This window comes from Monodon monoceros, unplaced genomic scaffold, assembly GCF_005190385.1.
Source record: "Monodon monoceros isolate NGI ecotype Baffin Bay Population unplaced genomic scaffold, NGI_Narwhal_1 Super_Scaffold_11, whole genome shotgun sequence".
Classification (NCBI taxonomy): domain Eukaryota; kingdom Metazoa; phylum Chordata; class Mammalia; order Artiodactyla; family Monodontidae; genus Monodon; species Monodon monoceros.
The window spans coordinates 137,822,618-137,846,542 of NW_021703767.1; the positions used below are offsets into that span (position 1 = coordinate 137,822,618).

The 23,925-nt window shown below is 38.0% G+C and overlaps 1 protein-coding gene across 3 annotated transcripts in view; it reads right to left on the reverse strand.

Annotated features, from left to right (window-relative positions):
• The window catches only part of ZNF385D (zinc finger protein 385D), a 934,321-nt gene that overhangs the window by 603 nt on the left and 909,793 nt on the right, over window positions 1-23,925 (reverse strand). For 2 of the 3 annotated variants that reach the window (XM_029214259.1, XM_029214261.1), the window contains 2 exons: window positions 9,136-9,314; window positions 7,961-8,062 (listed from right to left, as the gene is read on the reverse strand). In XM_029214259.1, coding sequence (XP_029070092.1) covers window positions 7,961-8,062; window positions 9,136-9,314 — 281 coding nt within the window. The remainder of the gene's footprint in view (window positions 1-7,960; window positions 8,063-9,135; window positions 9,315-23,925) is intronic. The other variant, XM_029214260.1, reaches the window with a different exon arrangement.

A 23,925-nucleotide genomic window follows, 5' to 3' on the forward strand; every position in this document is an offset into this window, starting at 1 on the left:
ATATATATATATATATATATATATATATATATATATATATATATATAACTGAATCACTTTGCTTTACAGCAGAAATTAACACACCATTGTAAATCAACTGTATTTCAATAAAATAAATTTTAAAAAATAATGTAAAGGGTAGAACATCTTTCCTTTTGGGAAAATTGGAAGATCACGGAAAATGGCTTGACCTATGATGTTACAAAGTCCTCCAGGAAAGTACTTTATTTTTTTTTTTTAACATCTTTATTGGAGTATAATTGCTTTACAATGGTGTGTTACTTTCTGCTTTATAACAAAGTGAATCAGTTATACATATTCATAGGTCCCCATATCTCTTCCCTCTTGCATCTCCCTCCCTACCACCCTCCCTGTCCCACCCCTCTAGGTGGTCACAAAGCACCGAGCTGATCTCCCTGTGCTATGTGGCTGCTTCCCACCAGCTATCTATTTTATGTTTGGTAGTGTATATATGTCCATTCCACTCTCTCACTTTGTCCAGCTTACCCTTCCCCCTCCCCCTATACTCAAGTCCATTCTCTAGTAAATCTGCGTCTTTATTCTCGTCTTGCCCCTAGGTCCTTCATGACCTTTTTTTTTTTTTTTTTTTAGATTCCATATATATGTGTTAGCATACGGTATTTGTTTTTCTCTTTCTGACTTACTTCACTCTGTATGACAGACTCTAGGTCTATCCACCTCACTACAAATAATTCAATTTCGTTTCTTCTTATGGCTGAGTAGTATTCCATTGTATATATGTGCCATATCTTCTTTATCCATTCACCTGTTGATGGACACTTAGGCTGCTTCCATGTCCTGGCTATTGTAAATAGAGCTGCAATGAACATTGTGGTACATGACTCTTTTTGAATTATGGTTTTCTCAGGGTATATGCCCAGTAGTGGGATTGCTGGGTCATATGGTAGTTCCATTTTAAATTTTTTAAGAAACCTCCATACTGTTCTCCATAGTGGCTGTATTAATTTACATTCCCACCAACAGTGCAACAGGGTTCCCTTTTCTCAACACCCTCTCCAGCAATTATTGTTTGTAGATTTTTTGATGATGGCTATTCTGAAAGGTGTGAGGTGATACCTCATTGTAGTTTTGATTTGCATTTCTCTAATGATTAATGATATTGAGCATTCTTTCATGTGTTTGTTGGCAATCTGAATATCTTCTTTGGAGAAATGTCTATTTATGTCTTCTCCTCATTTTTGGATTGGGGTGTTCTTTTTTTGATCTTGAGCTGCATGAGCTGCTTGTAAATTCTGGAGAATAATCCTTTGTAAATTGCTTCATTTGCAAATATTTTCTCCCATTCTGAGGGTTGCCTTTTCGTTTTGTTTATGGTTTCCTTTGTTGTGCAAAAGCTTTTAAGTTTCATTAGGTTCCATTTGTATATTTTTGTTTTCATTTCCATTTCTCTAGGAGGTAGGTCAAAAAGGATCTTGCTGTGATTTATGTCCTAGAGTGTTCTGCCTACGTTTTCCTCTAAGAGTTTGATAGTGTCTGGCCTTACATTTAGTCATTTAATCCATTTTGAGTTTATTTTTGTGTATGGTGTTAGGGAATGTTCTAATTTCATTATTTTATATGTAGCTGTCCAGTTTTCCCAGTACCACTTATTGAAGAGGCTGTCCTTTCTCCACTGTATATTCTTGCCTCCTTTATCAAAGATAAGGTGTCCATATGTGCATGGGTTTATCTCTGGGCTTTCTATCCTGTTCCATTGATCTATATTTCTGTTTTTGTGCCAGTACCATACTGTCTTGATTACTGTAGCTTTGTAGTATAGTCTGAAGTCAGGGAGCCTGATTCCTCCAGCTCCGTTTTTCTTTCTCAAGATTGCTTTCACTATTCGGGGTCTTTTGTTTTTCCATGCAAATTGTGAAATTTTTTGTTCTAGTTCTGTGAAAAATGCCAGCGGTAGTTTGATAGGGATTGCATTAAATCTGTAGATTGCTTTGGGTAGTAAAGTCATTTTCATAATGTTGATTCTTCCAATCCAAGGACATGGTATATCTCTCCATCTTTTTTCTCCTTAGGTAGGTTTATTCCTAGATATTTTATTCTTTTTGTTGCAATGGTAAATGGGAGTGTTTTCTTAATTTCACTTTCCGATTTTTCATCATTAGTGTATAAGAATGCCAGAGATTTCTGTGCACTAATTTTGTATCCTGCTACTTTACCAAATTCATTGATTAGCTCTAGTAGTTTTCTGGTAGCATCTTTAGGATTCTCTATGTATAGTGTCATGTCATCTGCACACGACAGCTTTACTTCTTCCTTTCCAATTTGGATTCCTTTTATATCTTTTTCTTCACTGATTGCTGTGGCTAAAACTTCCAAATGTATGTTGAATAACAGTGGTGGGAGTGGGCAACCTTGTCTTGTTCCTGATCTTAGTGGAAATGGTTTCAGTTTTTCACCATTGAGGACAATGTTGGCTGTGGGTTTGTCATATATGGCCATTATTATGTTGAGGAAAGTTCCCTCTAAGCCTACTTTCTGGAGATTTTTTTATCATAAATCGGTGTTGAATTTTGTCGAAAATTTTCTCTTCATCTATTGAGTTGATCATATGGTTTTTCTCCTTCAATTTGTTAATAAGGTGTATCACATTGATTGATTCGCATATATTGAAGAATCCTTGCATTCCTGGGATAAACCCCACTTGATCATGTTGTATGATTCTTTTAATGTGCTCTTGAATTCTGTTTGCTAGTATTTTGTTGAGGATTTTTGCGTCTATGTTTGCCAGTGATACTGGCCTATAAATTTCTTTCTTTGTGACATTTTGTCTGGTTTTGGTATCAGGGTGATGGTGGCCTCGTAGAATGAGTTTGGGAGCATTCCTCCGTCTGCTATATTTTGGAAGAGTTTGAGAAGGATAGGTGTTAGCTCTTCTCTAAACGTTTGATAGAATTTGCCTGTGAAGCCATCTGGTCCTGGGCTTTTGTTTTTTTTGGAAGATTTTTAATCACAGTTTCAACTTCAGTGCTTGTGATTGGTCTGTTCATATTTTGTATTTCCTCCTGGTTCAATCTCAGAAGGTTGTGCATTTCTACGAATTTGTCCGTTTCTTCCAGGTTGTCCATTTTATTGGCATATAGGTGCTTGAAGTAATCTCTCTTGATCCTTTGTATTTCTGCAGTGTCAATTGTTACTTCTTTTTTCATTTCTAATTCCATTGATTTGAGTCTTCTCCCTTTTTTTTCTTGATGAGTCTGGCTAATGGTTTATCATTTTTGTTTATCTTCTCAAAGAACCAGCTTTTAGTTTTATTGATCTTTGCTACAGTTTCCTTCATTTCTTTTTCATTTATGTCTGATCAGATTTTTATGATATCTTTCCTTCTGCTAACTTTGGGGGTTTTTTTGTTCTTCTTTCTTTAATTGCTTTAGGTGTAAGGTTAGGTTGTTTATTTGAGATATTTCTTGTTTCTTAAGGTAGGATTGTATTGCTATAAACTTCCCTCTTAGAACTGCTTTTGCTGCATCCCATAGGTTATGGATCATCGTGTTTCATTGTCATTTGTTTCTAGGTTTTTTTGATTTCCTCTTTGATTTCTTCCCTGATCTCTTGGTTATTAAGTAGTGTATTGTTTAGCCTCCATGTGGTTTTATTTTTTACAGCTTTTTTCCTGTAATTGATATCTAGTCTCATAGCATTGTTGTCGTAAAAGATACTTGATATGATTTCAATTTTCTTAAATTTACCAAGGCTTGATTTGTGACCCAAGATATGATCTACCCGGAAGAATGTTCCATGAGCACTTGAGAAGAAAGTGTATTCTGTTGTTTTTGTATGGAATGTCCTATAAATATCAATTAAGTCCATCTTGTTTAATGTATCATTTAAAGCTTCTGTTTCCTCATTTAATTTCATTTTGGATGATCTGTCCAATGGTGAAAGTGGGGTGTTAAAGTCCCCTACTATGATTGTGTGTCCCCTACTATGATGGGTGCAGAAATATTTACAATTGTTATATCTTCTTCTTGGATTGATCCCTTGATCATTATGTAATGTCCTTCTTTGTCTCTCATAATAGTCTTTGTTTTAAAGTCTATTTTGTCTGATATGAGAATTTCTACTCCAGTTTTCTTTTGATTTCCATTTGCATGGAATATCTTTTTCCATCCCCTCACTTTCAGTCTGTATGTGTCCTTAGGTCTGAGGTGGGTCCCCACTTGTAGACAGCATGTATACTGGTCTTGTTTTTGTATCCATTTAGCCATTCTATGTCTTTTGGTGGGAGTAATTAATCCATTTACATTTAAGGTAATTATTGATATGTATGTTCCTATTACCATTTTCTTAATTGTTTTGGGTTTGTTATTGTAGGTCTTTTACTTCTCTTGTGTTTTCTGTTTAGAGAAGTTCCTTTAGCATTTGTTGTAAAGCTGGTTTGGTGATGCTGAATTCTCTTAGCTTTGCTTGTCTGTTAAGGTTTCAATTTCTCAGTCAAATCTGCATGAGGTCCTTGCTGGGCAGAGTAATCTTGATTGTAGGTTTTCCCCTTTCGTCACTTTAAATATGTCCTGCCAGTCCCTTCTGGCTTGCAGAGTTTCTGCTGAAAGATCAGCTGTTCACCTTATGGGGATTCCCTTGTGTGTTATTTGATGTTTTTCCCTTGCTGCTTTTAATATTTTTTCTTTGTATTTAATTTTTGATAGTTTGATTAATATGTGTCTTGGCATGTTTCTCCTTGGATTTATCCTGTATGGGACTCTCTGCACTTTCTAGACTTGACTATTTCCTTTCCCATATTAGGGAAGTTTTCTACTATAATCTCTTGAAATATTTTCTCAGTCCCTTTCTTTTTCTCTTCTTCTTCTGAGAGCCCTATAATTTGAATGTTGGTGCATTTAATGTTGTTCCAGATGTCTCTGAGACTGTCCTCAATTCTCTTCATTCTTTTTTCTTTATTCTGCTCTGCAGTAGTCATTTCCACTATTTTATCTTCCAGGTCACTTATCTGTTCTTCTGCCACAGTTATTCTGCTATTGATCCCTTCTAGAGAATTTTTAATTTCATTTATTGTGTTGTGCATCACTGTTTGTTTGCTCTTTAGTTCTCCTAAGTCCTTGTTAAACATTTCTTGTATTTTGTCCATTCTATTTCCAAGATTTTGGATCATCTTTACTATCATTATTCTGAATTCTTTTTCAGGTAGACTGCCTATTTCCTCTTCTTTTGTTAGGTCTGGTGGGTTTTTATGTTGCTCCTTTGTCTGCTGTGTGTTTTTCTGTCTTCTCATTTTGCTTATCTTACTGTGTTTGGGGGTCTCCTTTTTGCAGGTTGCAGGTTCCTAGTTCCCATTGTTTTTGGTGTCTGTCCCCAGTGGCTAAGATTGGTTCAGTGGGTTGTGTTGGCTTCCTGGTGGAGGGGACTAGTGCCTTTGTTCTGGTGGATAAGGCTGGATCTTGTCTTTCTGGTGGGCAGGTCCATGTCTGGTGGTGTGTCTTGGGGTGTCTGTGGCTTTTTTATGATTTTAGACAGCCTCTGTGCTAAAGGATGGGTTTGTGTTCCTGTCTTGCTAGTTGTTTGGCATAGGGTGTCCAGCACTGTAGCTTGCTGATCGTTGAGTGGAGCTGGGTCTTGGTGTTGAAATGGAGATCTCTGGGAGATTTTCATCATTTAATATTATGTGGAGCTGGAAGGTCTCTTGTGGACCACTGTCCTGAACTTGGCTCTCCCACCTCAGAGGTACAGCCTTCATGCCTGGCTGGAGTGCCAAAAGCCTGTCATCTACACGGTCATGTGGCTCTAGGTAGGAGGCCTCAGTTCATTGCTACATGGATCTCTCCTTAGGGCTGCTTGAGTGTCCTCATGACATGGCAGCTGGCTTACTCCAGGATGAGTGATCCGGCCCACGGTCCCCAGGACCGCTGCAGCTTTGGCTGCTGGGGCCCCTCCAGAGCTGGCAGCCTCAATGAGGCCACCCTCCCTTTGGGCTCCAGGGCAGTTTAGTGATGGCGGAGGGAAGAGACCCCAAGCCAGGAGTTCCAGCTCTCTATTTTATTTTTGTGATAAATATACCTTGTGAGGAAAGTATTCATCTTGAGGAAAAACAGGGAATTTTTTACTGCACTCTTTACACACATTTTAACTAGCAGGGTATAGACATTTTTAAAGAGAGATTAATTAATGCTGTCAGCTACTATTAGACTATGCAAGTATGTCAAGTGAGTATCCTAGTAAGATGTGAGTGCCAATCAAGAGACATTATAAAAATAATGAAATTCCACTTTCAATAAAGAAGCAAAGAAAACTTATCTTCCCTAAAAGTTTGACGTGTTTTGCTTTCATTGGTAGCAACATTCTCTCAAACCTACTATATAAAATCAGTTCATTCTCTGACTAGTAGCATTAGTAAGATGGCTGTTCTCAGGAAGGGAATGGTCCCATTTATGGAAATAGTAACAGTGACAGTTAAACAGGAGGTTTGGAAACTAACATTAACACAATTTGACTTCTCTGTTTATTTAAGAACCATTCACTTGATTGTTGAAAGCTTCGTCTACGTAGGTCAGAAAGAGCACTCAGGTTATGACTAGTGGTGCTGAAACATCAGTTCCATGCAGAATTCACAGCCACTCAATGCAGCTAAAATTGATTCTATGCAAGAGAGTAAGATGACTTCATTTGCATAAAAATGGGTGATGCTACTAAATTAATTGGGTCAACTCATTCTGAGGTCTCAAAATGGATGACTACAGCTTTCCTTTAACTGTATTTTCACGTGTCAGCAGCACACAGTAGCACTGATTATTAATAAGATCTATTTTGAAGAAAACAGATTTCAAAATGCATAATTCAGCACATACTGTAGATCAATTGTTCTTCATCTTAATTTTTTTATGCACACAGTTATGGTTTATTACAGCTAAACAATGCAGAGCCCTGGGTCTCTTAGATGTAAGCTATCGTCATTTCAACCAGTACAAAAGCATATGCTTATAAATATTAGCTTAAGATGTCAGGAGGTTTACAGACTTCCCCTAAAATCCTACAAAAATTCTAGGTCAGGACATCAGTACTAATATGTTTACTAATCTAAAACAAGAGGGCATGTCTCAGGAAATATTTCCCAGGCCTTAGATAGTGTCCTTAGGTGAATAATTTTTAAAAGGAGCCATGTCTTTGAGAGTGTGTTATTCAAAAGACAAAATTGTTGAGGGAATCAACAATACTGGTGCTTTGTCTCCTGAAGACCTTAAAAAGGAGATGCAAGAATTTGTTTTCACCCACCTTTTCCTAATAGTATCCACTAACCTCAAGTCCAGATTTCATGCGATTACCTACCTGACACAAAAGAGTTTGGTTTTCCTCCCATCCCCAGGCTCTGCTGTAAACCTGTGCCCAACTAAAAAGATAAGACATCGGACTTTGGCTAATGGTGACAAAACACTCAAACAACTCATGAAACCAATGATTCTGTTGGTGGAGTAGGAGTTGGACTTTCAAATCAATTGTTTGTCTTTACTTGGGTATCTTCCATTTATTTCATTTAGTAACTGACAAAAAAAAACCCAAGTTCAGTGAGTAGACTGCAGGACATGAAAGGCTATTCTCACGCTTCCCTAGTGGTACAGTGGCTAAGGATCCTCCTGCCAATGCAGGGGTCACGGTTTCGAGCCCTGGTCCGGGAAGATCCCACATGCCACGGAGCAATGAAGCCCGTGTGCCACAACTACTGAGCCTGTGTGCCACAACTACTGAAGCCCGGGCACCTAGAGCCCATGCTCCACAACAAGAGAAGCCACCGCAGTGAGAAGCCCACGCTCCACAACCAAGAGTAGCCCCCGCTCACCACAACTAGAGAAAGCCTGTGTGCAGCAACGAAGACCCAATGCAGCCAAAAATAAAATATAAACAAATAAATAAATTTATTAAATAAAAAAAAAGAAAGAAAGGCTACTCTCTATTGGGAAGCAAAAAGGACACTCACCCCCAGCGGATGTGCTGCCTTCTGCAGTTTGTTGTAAGGACTGTATTTAGGTTTCGGGGGCTTCCCAGCAGCTCTGTCTTTGTGCCTTCTACTGCTAATATGCTATTAAAAGCAATTAAAAATGACAGCTTTAAAAAAATTATCCCCCAAACCCTTCATAAATATTGTTTTAACCTGGGGCAGGATATTAATTATTTCATGCAAGTTGAAGAAAGACAAAAATACAAGAGCATGCACTTTTGTCCTCAGACGCTGATGCTTTGAGGAGAGATACCTTTGTGCTAGCTGTTTTAGTCTATTTTAAACAAATAACAGGGTCTTCTTTTTCCCAGCATTTTTCCTTATTACTGCACAGATCTCGTTTTATGGACATTTACAAAGGAAATAAATGTCTGAAGGAATTTTATGTGCAAATAAACAAAGATGGCCAGGCGGGCATGAATTTATTTCCATACTAATATTTATCCTCACATTTGTACAGCCAAATGTCAACCCCTTAAATTCTAAAGATAAATAACTAAGGTGTGTAAAAATCAGTGCAAGAATGTACGTATGCATATAAAACACAACACTATATGAGGGCTGGGACTTCAACTAGAAACGTAGAACTGATCTCTTTGGAAGGCTATTCAGAGTAAAAGTGAATGCAACAAGGATTAGTCATCTTGTTAGCAGGTGGCTGCAGGATTTAGAAATACGGTACACCACCATGTAATAGAGTACATAAAATAAAAGAAGAGCACAGCATAAAATTAGTGGTAGCCTGTAAATACCTAAACAAGTAAAAATGGAACATTGAAATTTGACCTTTAAAGGAAATCAACACTTGTGAGTGGGAAACCTGGTAAAGAAAAGATCTACTACCCCCTTTCCTCCCACTCTTCATATACAAAAATAGCACAGACTCACTTCAGGCAATTTCGGAAAGATCTTAGAAGGCATTACATTTTAGTATTCCTTTAACCAACCAAAATATGCATAAATAAATAAGGAGAGTGAATAAGAAGCTAAGTGGATGGATGGATGGACGGATGGACGGATGGGTGGATGGATGGATGGATGGATGGATGGTTGGATGGGAGAGAAAAACAGAAAAGAAAGGGAACAGAGGAAGCACACAGTCTGCTCGTGCGTGACCCCCTTCTGTTTTCACTTCTAGAATGGGTACCGCCTACCTGTTTAAGCTGTGTTTCCGAGTTGACGTGCACATCACAGATTTCACAGTGAAACGTTTTGTTCTGCAGGCCTGTATTCCCCTTATTCACTGGTCCTTTGCCTTTCACACCTACCCTAGGGAAGGCTTTGATAGTCCCACTGCCGTTCCGAGCTTCTAGCATCGTTTTGTGCTTAGTACCTGCCAGGAATATTTAGAAAAGAAAAAAGAGGGGGAAAATCTTAGTTAGTAATCTCCTCCAAGAAACGATACAACAACACAACATGATGTGATGCCGAGTTTGAATGCAGTTCTTCCAGGGATTATGCTTGAAATATGCTTATGACATAGAAAACTGTAACAATGTGCTCTGATCACCTTATATAACATAACTTAATCACTCATCTTTTTATAATGTCCTGTTTTACAAATAAGCACCATCAGTACAGGAACTAAACTCAAAAGTCCTGAGATGAAATTAAATGGGTGTGACTTCTTTTCATTTCCTCTTGATGCTAATAAGACATAAATGATAGCTGATGAGGAAGAGTGACTTAGTTGCTACAGGTGTAGTTGGAGGTGAGGTGTAACAAGTGTGATCAGTTTAAACACGGTGTGTTTACAGAAGTGGCACTAATTAAATGCCCACTTTCTAAATAGAATACAAACAAGCTTTCCTGGCTATGGGGTTTAGGATCAAAGAGGGAGAGTAATTGTATGGAGATCTTAATGACTCTGGAAAAAAAAGTCCTATTAGAATAGCAAAGTTCACACTGATTGGCTATGAAATTTCAAATATAAACAAATGAGTAAAAAACGGGGGGATTCACCGACTAAGCAGATACACTGTAAAGAAACACTTCTTTTTATTAAACCAGTCACATCTTTTGGCTGTCCCACATAACTAATGTAATTCTACTTATCAAGATTTGCTTTTTTTAAACAATAAAATTCAGGATGGCAGTTTGCTTTCAAAAACTTTGCTCACAATTTCCTTCTCCTTGGAGTTGATAAGTATGCTTTACTTTTCTCATTTAGCCATATGTTTTTGCTATGAAATTTTCTCTTGTAATCATTGATGTCCTTTCTGCCATTCTGGTTTTCTAAATCCTGATTTAGGGGTTTCACCTTCCTAATTGTATTTATTAGATTGTTATCAGTTCTGGAAGCAGAGAAAAAAAGAGAAATTCTTAACTTCTGGTTCTTAGGCCAGCCTCTCAGAATCATTCCATATCAATGAAGAAAAGATGCTGAGGGCTCTCCAGCTCCGTGTCAATCACCCATGTCTTCAATAAGAGGCAATGCACATACGGAACAGGTTTAGAGCCATACGTTTCTCTCTTGTAAAATGATACCTTTACTGAGTTCAATATTTAAAAATGCATATTTTTACCACTTAGGTTCCCCACTTTGAATCTCATTTTCTTATGCACAGCAATGAAAATGTTCATATCTCAACATATTAAGGAGAGAGAAAAAAGTCAACGTTTTGTGAGAAGACGGGAGAGGCTGAAATACGGAGTCAAAGAACCATGTGGTAGTGGTGGTGGTAGCAGTGAGGCTGCCCCGGGGTTCACTTTCACCCATGTCCACTGCAATATAGTGACCTAATGCTTTCTGCTTTGTATGAAGATACCATAAATGAGAGTAGGGCAAGCAATGTTCTGGTGAGCAATACATACATACACAAATAATTAATGAATGAGTATATATATGCATATATATATGTATACACACACACACACACACACACATTGTTTTCTCCTACCTTCATTTATACCATCTTCCTACAAATTCGAAGCTTTTGTGCCACTATGTGAGTAGAGGGTTATCCAACCTTCTCTATCCAAACAGGTGATTTTATCAAAATATTTTTTTCCCATGCAACCTCTATAGTCAAACTGAGAAGCTTTCCTGGGGCCGCTGTGGCTTAGGAATGTCTAAGTAGCAGTCAGTAAGAGACAAATTCTCATCCTGACCTTATTTTTTTTTCCGGTACGCGGGCCTCTCACTATCGTGGCCTCTCCCGTGGCGGAGCACAGGCTCTGGAAGCGCAGGCTCAGAGGCCATGGCTCACGGGCCCAGCCGCTCCGCGGCATGTGGGATCTTCCCGGAGCGGGGCACGAACCCGCGTGCCCTGCATCGGCAGGCGGACTCTCAACCACTGCGCCACCAGGGAAGCCCCTCATCCTGACTTTCTCGAAGGCCCCTTGACTCACTCTGGTTAATATCCTGTGTGATTTGAGCTGGCGTTTGATAGTGGCAACCAGAATGGTTCAGAAAACTGTTTCTACCTATTCACTGATATGGAAGTACTTCATCTTGCCTGGGAGGACAAAAAAAAGTCAGGCGTGGGTGGCTTGCCTCAGGATTGAGTGACAGATGGGTTAGGAGGAGAAGAAATTCAAAAAAGTTGCTCCCAATACTAAGTTGCTACCAATAGCAACAGTAAGTAAAAATCCAGAAAACAGACATTCTCCATATTACCTCTGGCAAGCTAAGAACCACCTATGTCCTGTCCCTAGGGGAAGGAAAGAAACAGAAGATACGTGAGCATTGGATAAATGCCCAACCTCAGAAAAATCACTGTGTCATTAGCATTATTATTTCAGTGTAGTCTCTCCACAGAAGCTAGTAAAGATAGGAAAGTTAAATATACACACTCATGCATGCCTTACACACACGTGCACACACACACACACACACACACCCCAAACACATGTGGTTAAAATTGTGCTGAGATTGGGTGAAAAACTTCAGCTAATAGCTTTGACTCTGGGGTTACTATTCATCATCACATAGAGTGGAATGTTTGTGCAATGTAACCTCCTGCATCTAGTAGCGGCTTGTCAGTCATAATTAAATAGATATTAGATCATTTTATAAGATCTTAAAGCTTGAACAGCCTGTAAAGGTAGCTGTTTTTCCTTCAAGTACAGCTACAATTAAGGAGAGATGTACTACTCTTAATTTTCAAGCATTTATGTTTTTGAGAGATCAAATGTGCATGAATACTCTAAAATAGTGACTATTAGGAGAACTGATACTTATTTTATTTTTTAAACATTGCACATATTGTGATAAATTATTTACCTGCTCTTAGCCACCCACGAGTTTAGGTGCTATTATCATGCCCGTTTTAGAGATAACAAACTGAGACTCAGAAAGGTTAAGTTACTTGCCCAGCTCACAAAGCAAACACTACTTGAAGTTACTGGCAGGTAGAAAGTGGATTTTTAATTAAGTCCTTAGAGCTATGGGGATTTAGCTAGAAATCCACTAAGGATGTCTGAGCTAGCTGAATTCCAGTGACACAGGAATCTCTCATAGTACCTTTAATTTTTCTATTTTGTTAATGAAGTCTTTTCTAAACTCAGATTTTAATTTGAGTCTTTCAAAGCCCCCTTCCCCTTGTTTTCTTGTAATGCTCCTTTCTGCTCAGCGGAGTACCCGGAACCAGGATGCTATAATAAATGACAGTGGCTTTGTGATGGCAGGTTTGAATACCTCAGGTTCCAACAATGTGTAAATATCTCGCAAGGCTTGTGCCTTCCCCTGTGATTGCACAGTAGGGCCATTGCAAAGCTGCTTCTGTACTTTAAATGGACTATTTTCTTCCCATCACTTTTAAAAGGCCATCACTGATAATGACATTCGTTTGAAGCTTCCATGATTCCTGAAATGTGAAACAGTTCTCCAACCACAGTTTAAATGCAGCAAGTCATCATGCTCCTAGAAATACTGATTTTGTTTGCTTTTTTTATTTGTTTGCTTTTGATTGCCTTGGGTCAAGATATTGTATTTGCAAAAATCAAAATAATATATGCTGCAGAGTGAATAGAGGCTAGCCTTCCCTTTAATTCCTCATTATTTTTGCAACTTCCTTTTTTAGATGGCTCTTAAGTTAGGTACTGGCATAAAGGAAAGGTGGGTGAGCAAGAAAACTGGCAAATGACTTTTTAAAATTAAATCAATCATTCTCTAGGTCATCATGAAAATGGGGGAAATTTCTTTAAAATGGAAAAAAATCCAGAGTTCCATCAAGGAGAAGCATATCAAAATATTAATGGTGGTCATCATGTACCAGTCTTTTATTTTCTATTTGTATATGTGCATTTTAAAAAGTCTGGATAACTTAGTTAAAGTAATTTTGTATAGAACTTTCCTTGGAATTACACATACTTTTAAAAATGCACATGATTTTTAATGACAGCATAGGCTTACAATACATGAACGTTATATATTTAACCACTTATCTAATATTAGACATTTGGATTATTTTCTTTTTTTTCCCTGTATAATTATTTTGTAATGAACATCCTACTTGTTAATCTTTTAAAATCTATCCTAAGGTTATTTCCTTAGGATAGATTTTCATAAGGAGTATTATAGGTACAAAATATGGCTATTTTTAAGCCTCAGTTCAAGCTGTCAGATTAACTGTCTAAACAGTACAAAGCAAGTTTCAGAGAGATTCATTTTATAGGGAAATGTATCCTGGTAGAGTTGCAAAATTCACCTTTCTATAAAATACATTTCAATACCTTAAAGTTCAATTTTCCAGAATGCCCAAGAGATGAGATTTAATAGTGTTAGACTAGACCCTTAGCAAACCCACGTGACTGCCAGTGATAGTTTAGTTACCTTCTCATTGACAAGTTCAGATGATTCCAGCTTATAGATACATGGGCAGGAAGGTGGTCAGCCTCCATACAAACAGCAAAATGCAAAGGTGTTTTTAGATGTGTTTATTTATAACATTCAGTAAAATGGCATTATAGTCCAACTCTGTGTGTCCTAAGGAAAGAAAGTTGTTTTGAATCTCTACACCTGAAGGGTATAATTGGCATCAAGAGCTTCCATGTTCTCTCTTTTTTTAATCCACTAAATGTCAAATTAACCTTTTATTACCCTGACCTCATATATACTATGTATTTTCCATGTCAATCTTAATTTTATTTTGTCTTTGAAATGAAATCTTTGGTTTATTTTATCAGCATATCAACAAACAGTAAGTACCCAGAATGGCATCTATGGTATCAGGTGACCAAGGAATGCCCCAAATGAGTAAAACACTGTGTTATTTCTGTTAGCTCCCTGGTTGAAAGTAATTTGTTGATTCATCAGTAATGCATCACAAGTCCAAATGGCAGAGGTGAAAGTAGAGACAAGGGAAACAGAGGAGAGGAGAACTTTGCTTTTAGCATCAGAAAGGTCTTCTGAGGAAGAGCTATGAAGTGGGAACAGAAGGGGAGGCCAGCCACACAGCACCAGCGGGGATGGACTCGGTGTCCAAAGACAGCTCAGGAAAGAGCTCTGCAGACCCTGGGAACCAGTAAGCGGAGCACTGGCTGGGTTTGATGGGGAGATAAACATGTGGAATTGATATGGCTGTAACCCTGGACATACCAGCACATGAGAATTTTCAGGCATCCAGAAAGCCTCTTTTATCTATAACAATGGACTACAAGGAAGATGGAGGATTTCCTGTGCTGCTTTAGACATGCACTTAACAATCCTTATTTGCACCCATCTCTGCTACTTAGAAACAAGGCCCTTAAAATCATGGGAAAATGCTCCACTGCTTTCATATCCATTAACCAAGAGAACCCGGCAAAAAGGTTTTCACATAATAAACACTCAATAAATGGACAAATTAGACACTCTCATAGTATAACAGATATGATGTTGTCTTAGTTATTTATAAAAGCAGTGTTTTTGCTTACTTTTTGTGTAACTAGTTCAGTTTTCACTTTTTTAAATGAAAGTAACACTTTGTTAGAAAATTCAAAGAGCACGGAAAAGTATAAGGTGAAAAGCGAAAGCCCTCCCACTTTTCACCTTCAAGCCGCATGCCCTCAGTAGGGAAACAGTTTCATGTGCAAGCTTCCTAAAATGTTCTAAATATCAGTGACATTATATTAGGCTCGAGTAGAAAAAATAACGTAGGTTGAACGTTCTACTTGGTTTGCGCATGAAACCACTCTTAAGAAGCACAGCACGTAAAAGTACACAGCAAGAAAACACATCTCGACACAACTCTGAAATCACTTATTCTGGTTGTTCATCCGTGGGATGTCACCGAACATGAAATAACTAAACCCTGAATGCTCACAGCTACATAAAATTTTTCTATTAGGTAATATATCCTAAATCACCCATATTGCAAACCCCCAAAGTACATTATTTAAAAATTGTAAGAATGCAGGTGACTCTTCCTGTGGCAGTGCAGGTTTGAGGAGGTGGCTTGCAGGGGTGAGGCATTTAGGGTGAGGTGACACCGACCTTGGAGCCAGATTGGCTGGGTTTGCATCACAGCCCCAACATTTAAGGCCTCTATGGCTTTGGGCAAGTCAAGTAGCAGGAATCTCATCAGCACAGAGAGAAAGCTTCACTGAAAACTGATTGCAGAGCAGCGGGGGAAGCTGGATTCCATGACAGCAACAGCAGGGTTTGTGGCAAGAATCACGGCTTTCAGGCCACCCCGGGCAGTCTCATCTTCCTTCAGCTTGTAGACCCTCAGGCTTAGGAGCAGTTTCAAGCACACAGCCTTGAGAGAGTAAGATGTTCTTGAGACCATCTGTACCAAATCCATGACTGAACCCAGTGAAGACCTCTATATAAACGTTTAAGGTTCTGGCAGCACACACAGAGACCTACTCTTTTAGCCACCAGCTGCTGGAGAGAGCCTCGTAGACAAAGTGCTTCCAAGTCAGCCTGTTGTTGTAGCTGAACAGCTATTGTAGACCCTTATAATCTGACTTCATAATGGAGACAGCCACATTTCACTGCCGTGCGGCTGACAGCATCTTGGTACTCCAGCCAGGGGTCAGGCCTGAGCCTCTGAGGTGAGAGAGCCGAGTTCAGGACACTGGACCACCAGAGACCTCTTGGCCCCAAGTAATATCAATCAGTGAGAGTGAGAGGTCTCCCAGAGATTTCCATCTCAATGCTAAGACCCAGCTCCACCCAACGACCAGCAAGCTCCAGTGCTGGACACCCCATGTCAAACAACTAACAAGACAGGAACACAACCCCAACCATTAGCAGAGAGGCTGCCAAAGACCACAATAAGTTCACAGACAACCCAAAACACATTACCGGATGTAGTCCTGCCCACCAGGAAGACGAGATTCAGCTTCATCTACCAGAAAATAGGCACCAGTCCCCTCTACCAGGAAGCCTACACAACCCACCAAAACAACTTTAGCCACTGGGGGAAGATCCCCAAAACAACGGGAATTATGAACCTGCAGCTTGCAAAAAGGAGACCCCAAAGACAGTAAGAGAGGCAAAATGAGAAGACAGAGAAATATGCAGCAGACGAAGCAGCAAGGTAAAAACCCACCAGACCAAACAAATGAAGAGGAAATAGGCAGTCTACCTGAAAAAGAATTCAGAGTAATAATAGTAAAGATGATCCAAAATCTTGGAAATAGAATAGAGAAACTACAAGAAACATTTAACAAGGACCTAGAAGAGCTAAAGAGCAAACAAACAATGATGAACAACACAATAAATGAAATTTAAAATTCGCTAGAAGGAATCAAGAGCAGAATAACTGAGGCAGAAGAATGGAAAAGAGACCTGGAAGACAAAATAGTGGAAATAACTACCGCAGAGCAGAATTAAAAAAAAAAAAAAATGAAAAGAATTGAGGACAGTCTCAGAGACCTCTGGGACAACATTAAATGCACCAACATTTGAATTATAGGGGTCCCAGAAGAAGAGAAATAGAAAGGGACTGAGAAAATATTTCAAGAGATTATAGTTGAAAACTTCCCTAATATGGGAAAAGAAAGAGTCAGTCAAGTTCAGGAAGTGCAGAGAGTCCCATACAGGATAAATCCAAGGGGAAACACGCCAAGACACGTATTAATCAAACTATCAAAAATTAAATACAAAGAAAAAATATTAAAAGCAGCAAGGGAAAAGCAACAAATAACACACAAGGGAATCCCCATAAGGTGAACAGCTGATCTTTCAGCAGAAACTCTGCAAGCCAGAAGGGAGTGGCAGGACATATTTAAAGTGATGAAAGGGAAAAACCTACAACCAAGATTACTATACCCAGCAAGGACCTCATGCAGATTTGATGGAGAAATTAAAACCTTTACAGATAAGCAAAAGTTAAGAGAATTCAGCACCACCAAACCAGCTTTACAACAAATGCTAAAGGAACTTCTCTATGCAGGAAACACAAGAGAAGGAAAAGACCTACAATAACAAACCCAAAACAATTAAGAAAATAGTAATAGGAACATACATATCAATAATTACCTTAAATGTAAATGGATTAAATGTTCCAACCAAAAGACATAGACTGGCTGAATGGATACAAAAACAAAACCTGTATATATACTGTTTACAAGAGACACACTTCAGACCTAAGGACACATACAGACTGAAAGTGAGGGGAGGGAAAAAGATATTCCATGCAAATGGAAATCAAAAGAAAGCTGGAGTAGCAATTCTCATATCAGACAAAATAGACTTTAAATTAAGACTATTACAAGAGACAAAGAAGGACACTACATAAATATCAAGGGATCAATCCAAGAAGAAGATATAACAATTGAAATATTTATGCAGCCAACATAGGAGCACCTCAATACATAAGGCAAATGCTAACAGCCATAAAAGGGGAAGTCAACAGTAACACATTCATAGTAGGGGACTTTAACACCCCACTTTCACCAATGGACAGATCAACCAAAATGAAAATAAATAAGTTAACACAAGCTTTACATGATACATTAAACAAGATGGACTTAATTGATATTTATAGGACATTCCATCCAAAAACAACACAATACACTTTCTTCTCAAGTGCTCATGGAACATTCTTCTGGATAGATCATATTTTGGGTCACAAATCAAGCCTTGGTAAATTTAAGAAAATTGAAATCATATCAAGTATCTTTTACGACAACAATGCTATGAGACTAGATATCAATTACAGGAAAAAAAATGTAAAACTTACAGACACATGGAGGCTAAACAATACATTACTAAATAACCAAGAGATCACTGAAGAAATCAAAGAAGAAATAAAAAAATACCTAGAAACAAATGACCATGAAAACACAATGACACAAAACCTATGGGATGCAGCAAAAGCAGTTCTATGAGGGAAGTATATAGGAATAAAACCCTACCTCAAGAATCAAGAATAATCTCAAATAAATAAACTATCTTTACACTTAAGCAATTAGAGAAAGAAGAACAAAAAAAACCCAAAGTTAGCAGAAGGAAAAAAATCATAAATATCAGATCAGAAATAAATGAAAAAGAAATGAAGAAAACTATAGCAAAGATCAATAAAACTAAAAGCTGGTTCTTTGAGAAGATAAACAAAATTGATAAACCATTAGCCAGACTCATCAAAAAAAAAAGGGAGAAGACTCAAATCAATAGAACTAGAAATGAAAAAAGGAGAAGTAACAACTGACACTGCAGAAATACAAAGGATCATAAGACACTATTACAAGCAACCATATGATGATAAAATGGACAACCTGGAAGAAATGGACAAATTCTTAGAAATGCACAACCTTCTGAGACTGAACCAGGAAGAAAGAGAAAATATGAACAGACCAATCACAAACACTGAAATTGAAACTGTGATTAAAAATCTTCCAACAAACAAAAGCCCAGGACCAGATGGCTTCACAGGTGAATTCTATCAAACATTTAGAGAAGAGCTAACACCTATCCTTCTCAAAATCTTCCAAAGTATAGCAGAGGGAGGAACATTCCCAAACTCATTCTACGAGGACACCATCATCCTGATACCAAAACCAAAAAAAGATATTACAAAGAAAGAAAACTACAGGCCAATATCACTGATGAATATAGATGCAAAAATCCTCAACAAAATACTAGCAAACAGAATCCAACAGGACATTGAAAGGATCATACACCATGATCAAGTGGGGTTTATCACAGGAATGCAAAGATTTTTCAATATATCCAAACCAATCAATATGATACACCATATTAACAAATTGAAGGATAAAAACCATATGATAATCTCAATAGATGCAGAAAAAGCTTTCAACAAATTCAACATCCATTTATGATAAGAACTCTCCAGAAAGTAGGCATAGAGGGAACTTACCTCAACATAATAAAGGCCATATATGACAAACCCACAGCCAACATCATTCCACTAAGATCAGGAACAAGACAAGGTTTCCCACTCTCACCGCTATTATTCAACATAGTTTTGGAAGTTTTAGCCACAGCGATCAGAGAAGAAAAAGAAATAAAAGGAGTCAAAATTGGAAAAGAAGTAAAACTGTCACTGTTTGCAGATGACATGATACTATACATAGAGAATCCTAAAGATGCTACCAGAAAACTACTAGAGCTAATCAATGATTTCGGTAAAGTAGCAGGATACAAAATTAATGCACAGAAATCTCTTGTGTTCCTGTACACTAACAACAAAATATTTGAAAGACAAATTAAGGAAACACTCCCATTTACCCCTGCAACAAAAAGAATAAAATACCTAGGAATAAACCTTCACAAGGAGACAAAAGACCTGCATGCACAAAACTATAAGACACTGATGAAAGAAATTAAAGAGGATACAAACAGATGGAGAGATATACCATGTTCTTTGATTGGAAGAAGCAACATTGTGAAAATGACTATACTACCCAAAGCAATTTACAGATTCAATGCAATCCCTATCAAACTACCAATGGCATTTTACACATCTAGAACAAAAAATTTTCACAATTTGTATGGAAACACAAAAGATCCCGAATAGCCAGTGCAATCTTGAGAAAGAGAAAAAGAGATGGAAGAATCAGGCTCCTTGACTTCTCACTATACTACAAAGCTACAGTAATCAAGAGAGCACGGTACTGGCACAAAAATAGAAATATAAATGAATGGAACAGGATAGAAAGCCCAGAGATAAACCCACACACACTTGGTCACCCTATCTTTGACAAAGGAGGCAAGAATATACAATGGAGAAAAGACACCCTCTTCAATAAGTGGTGCTGGGAAAACTGGACAGCTACATGTAAAAGAATGAAATTAGAACACTTTCTAATACCGTATACAAAAATAAACTCAAAATGTATTAAAGACCTAAATGTAAGGCCAGACACTATGAAACTTAGAGCAAAACATAGGCAGAACACTCTATGACATAAATCACAGCAAGATCCATTTTGACCCACCTCCTACAGAAATGGAAATAAAAACAAAAATAAACAAATGGGACCTAATAAAACTTAAAAGCTTTTGCACAGCAAAGGAAACCATAAACAAGATGAAACTACAACCCTCAGAATGGGAGGAAATAGTAACAAATGAAGCAACTGACAAAGGATTAATCTCCAAAATATACAAGCAGCTCATGCAGCTCAATAACCTAAAAACAAACAACCCAATCCAAAAATGGGCAGAAGACCTAAATAGACATTTCTACAAAGAAGATATACAGATTGCCAAGAAACACATGAAAGGATGCTCAACATCACTAATTATTAGAGAAATGCAAACCTCACACCATTCAGAATGGCCATCAAATAATCTACAAACAATAAATGCTGGAGAGGGTGTGAAGAAAAGGGAACCCTCTTGCACTGTTGGTGGGAATGTACATGGACACAGCCAATATGGAAAACAGTATGGAGGTTCCTTAAAAAACTAAAAGTAGAACTACCATATGACCCAGCAATCCCACTACTGGGCATATACCCTGAGAAAACCATAATTCAAAAAGAGACATGTACCACAATGTTCATTGCAGCTCTATTTACAATAGCCAGGACATGGAAGCAACCTAAGTGTCCATCGACAGATGAATGGATAAAGAAGATGTGGCACATATATACAATGGAATATTACTCAGCCATAAAAAGAAAAGAAATTGAGTTATCTGTACTGAAAGGATGGACCTAGAGTCTGTCACACAGAGTGAAGTAAATGAGAAAGAGAAAACCAAATACCATATGCTAACACATACATATGGAATCCAAAAAAACAAAAAATGGTTCTGAAGAACCTAGGGGCAGGACAGGAATACAGACGCAGATGTAGAGAATGGACTTGAGGACATGGGGAGGGGGAAGGGTTTGCTGGGATGAAGTGAGAGAGTGGCATGGACATATATACATTACCGAATGTCAAATAGATAGCTAGTGGGAAGCAGCCACCACAGCACAGGGAGATCAGCTCGGTGCTTTGTGACTACCTAGAGGGGTGGGATGGGGAGGGTGGGAGGGAGACGCAAGAGGGAGGGGATATGGGGATATATGTATACACATAGCTGATTCACTGTGTTATACAGCAGTAACTAACACAACAACGCAAAACAATTAAACTCCAATAAAGATGTTAAAAAAAAAAGAATTGTAAGACTCTAAGAGTAGATATATGTGTAACTGATTCACATGGCTGTACACCTGAAACTAATACAACATGGTAAATCAACTATATTGCAATAAAAATTTTTTTTAAAAAAAGGAAAAAGAATTGTAGCTCCAGTCCACTGTCTGATAGGAACTTCTTTGCTGATGGAAATGTTCTTGATTTGTACCTACCAATATGGTGGCCTTTAGTCAGAGACGCTCTTGAGCACTTGATATGAGGTTACTGCAGCTGAAACTGAACAGGTAAGTAATTTAAATTTAAATAGCCACCTCAGGCTAGTCGTTATCATATTAGACAGTACATCTCTCCTGCTCAAGTATGCCCTGCAGGAACATGCGTAACATGGAGGCCTATGGGGCTGAATTGGTTTTTTAAACATTTGTAAAAAGTTTAAAGAAGGCGCAACAGCAGACTTGTGATAGAAGAGTCTGTATCTGTATTTCCCATCCAGTTGAAGTCTTACCATTACCCTAGAAAATGCTGAAGAGAAGTGGTAGATAATCTTTGGGCCTTAATAATAATAAGGCCATAAACATGGACCACCATGGCTGACTGGCTTAAATGAGTTTTTTACTTGAAACACGAAAGGACAGATCTCTGGATGAAACAAGTCTTTACACATTCTCTTCCTGAACACAGAGGCACAAACTAGACCAGGGCTTCCTAAAAGGCAACTCCTGGGCTTTGCTCAAATTTAGATTCTCAGTGAGCAACACATGGTAGACAATCAGTGAAAATTAGCGAAGTATTAGATATTTATAAAGATCAACAAACACAGCAAACTCTCTGGAAAGAGATTTATAAGCTCAGGCTCTGAAATGGTATAAGTCAGAATTTGCCTCCATCAGCTGAGTAGTTTCAACTTACTTGTGCCTCAATGTCTGTAGCTATAGAAAAAAAAAATATCTCCTCTACTGAAGTATCGTATTAGATGCATTTTTTATCTTAAGCATTATTTCTGGCACACCCACATGCTCAAGAAATTTTAGTCAATCTTCTCTTCTCCTTCTTAACACTGATTTTGTGTTTAGGCAAAAATTTAGAAATTCCATCCTTTGATAACGTGTCATTTCTATATATTAAAACTTAGTGAACTTAAAAATAAGCTCTGTGTAGGGATAGAAGAGCTGGAATGAGCTTAGTGAAAATGATCAAATATTACCACTTTAAGTCATTACCAGAAAAATCTGCCCAAATTAGTAATGAGGACTAATTATAAAACATTCCAAAGTTTTTTTCAATTATATAGAGAAAATCATCAAAAACAGCTAAGCAAAGCATTACCTAGTAGGATGTTTGGGGGGAATTTCTTTAAAGAAAAAGGCAAAACATATCTTTTATAATACACGTCTATAACACACAAATAAAAGGAGCCTTCCAGATCTCTCGAAAAGAGTATGTCCTCTCAGGGTATTTCAAGCACTCTTAGACCATTTTGTGAATCACATGAAGTAAGTCAGACAGAGAAAGACAAATATCATATGATATCACTCACATGTGGAATCTAATTTTTTAAAAATGATACAAATGTAATTATTTACAAAACAGAAAGACTCATAGATTTTGAAAACAAACTTATGGTTACCAAAGGGGAAACGGCAAGGGAAGGGAAATTAGGAGACTGGGATTGACATATACACATCACTATATATAAAATAGATAACCAATAAGGACCTACTGTATCACACAGGGAACTCTACTCAGTATTCCGTAATAACCAATATGGGAAAATAATCTGAAGAAGAATGGATATATGTATATGTATAACTGATTCACTTTTGCTGCACACCTGGAACTAACACAACATTGTAAACCAATTATACTTCAATAAATTTTTTTTTAAAAATGCATTTTCCAAGATTAGGAGAAAAACATGTTTTGAAGGTGGCAGGCTTCCCATGAACAGACCATAAGTGCATAATTCTCCGCTCGGTGCTATAGCCCTGATTCCATGTCTATGATGTATTTCTAAAAGGATAAAGAAGAGAAACACTTAGAATTACAATTTAAATGCAAAGGACACATCTCCCCATGCTGCATCCTGGTTGCTTCTGAGCAAAATTGATATTCAAACTTGGTTTCCTGAAAAACACAGCCCAATCTTAACAGTATTGTCCTAATATCTGGCTCTAAGAAGTAATTGGAGAAATCTTTTAAAGTTATATTGACAGGGTGGGGGTGACTGGAGGATGCAGTGGGTGGGGTGGTGATTGTGGTCTGCCCTGTGCGTAGCTAAGAAGGGGGTCCTTAGATCACTTGAAGGTTTTAAGAGTAAAAGCGTAGGAGCTGGGCGGGGGGTCGGCTTTGGTGGGTAAGGTCCAGTTTGCCCACGTTGGTAGCTGGCTGTGCTGGCCACCTTCCCTGCCCTATCTCCTTTCCCAACTCCACTAACCTTGTCCCTTTATCTCCCTAA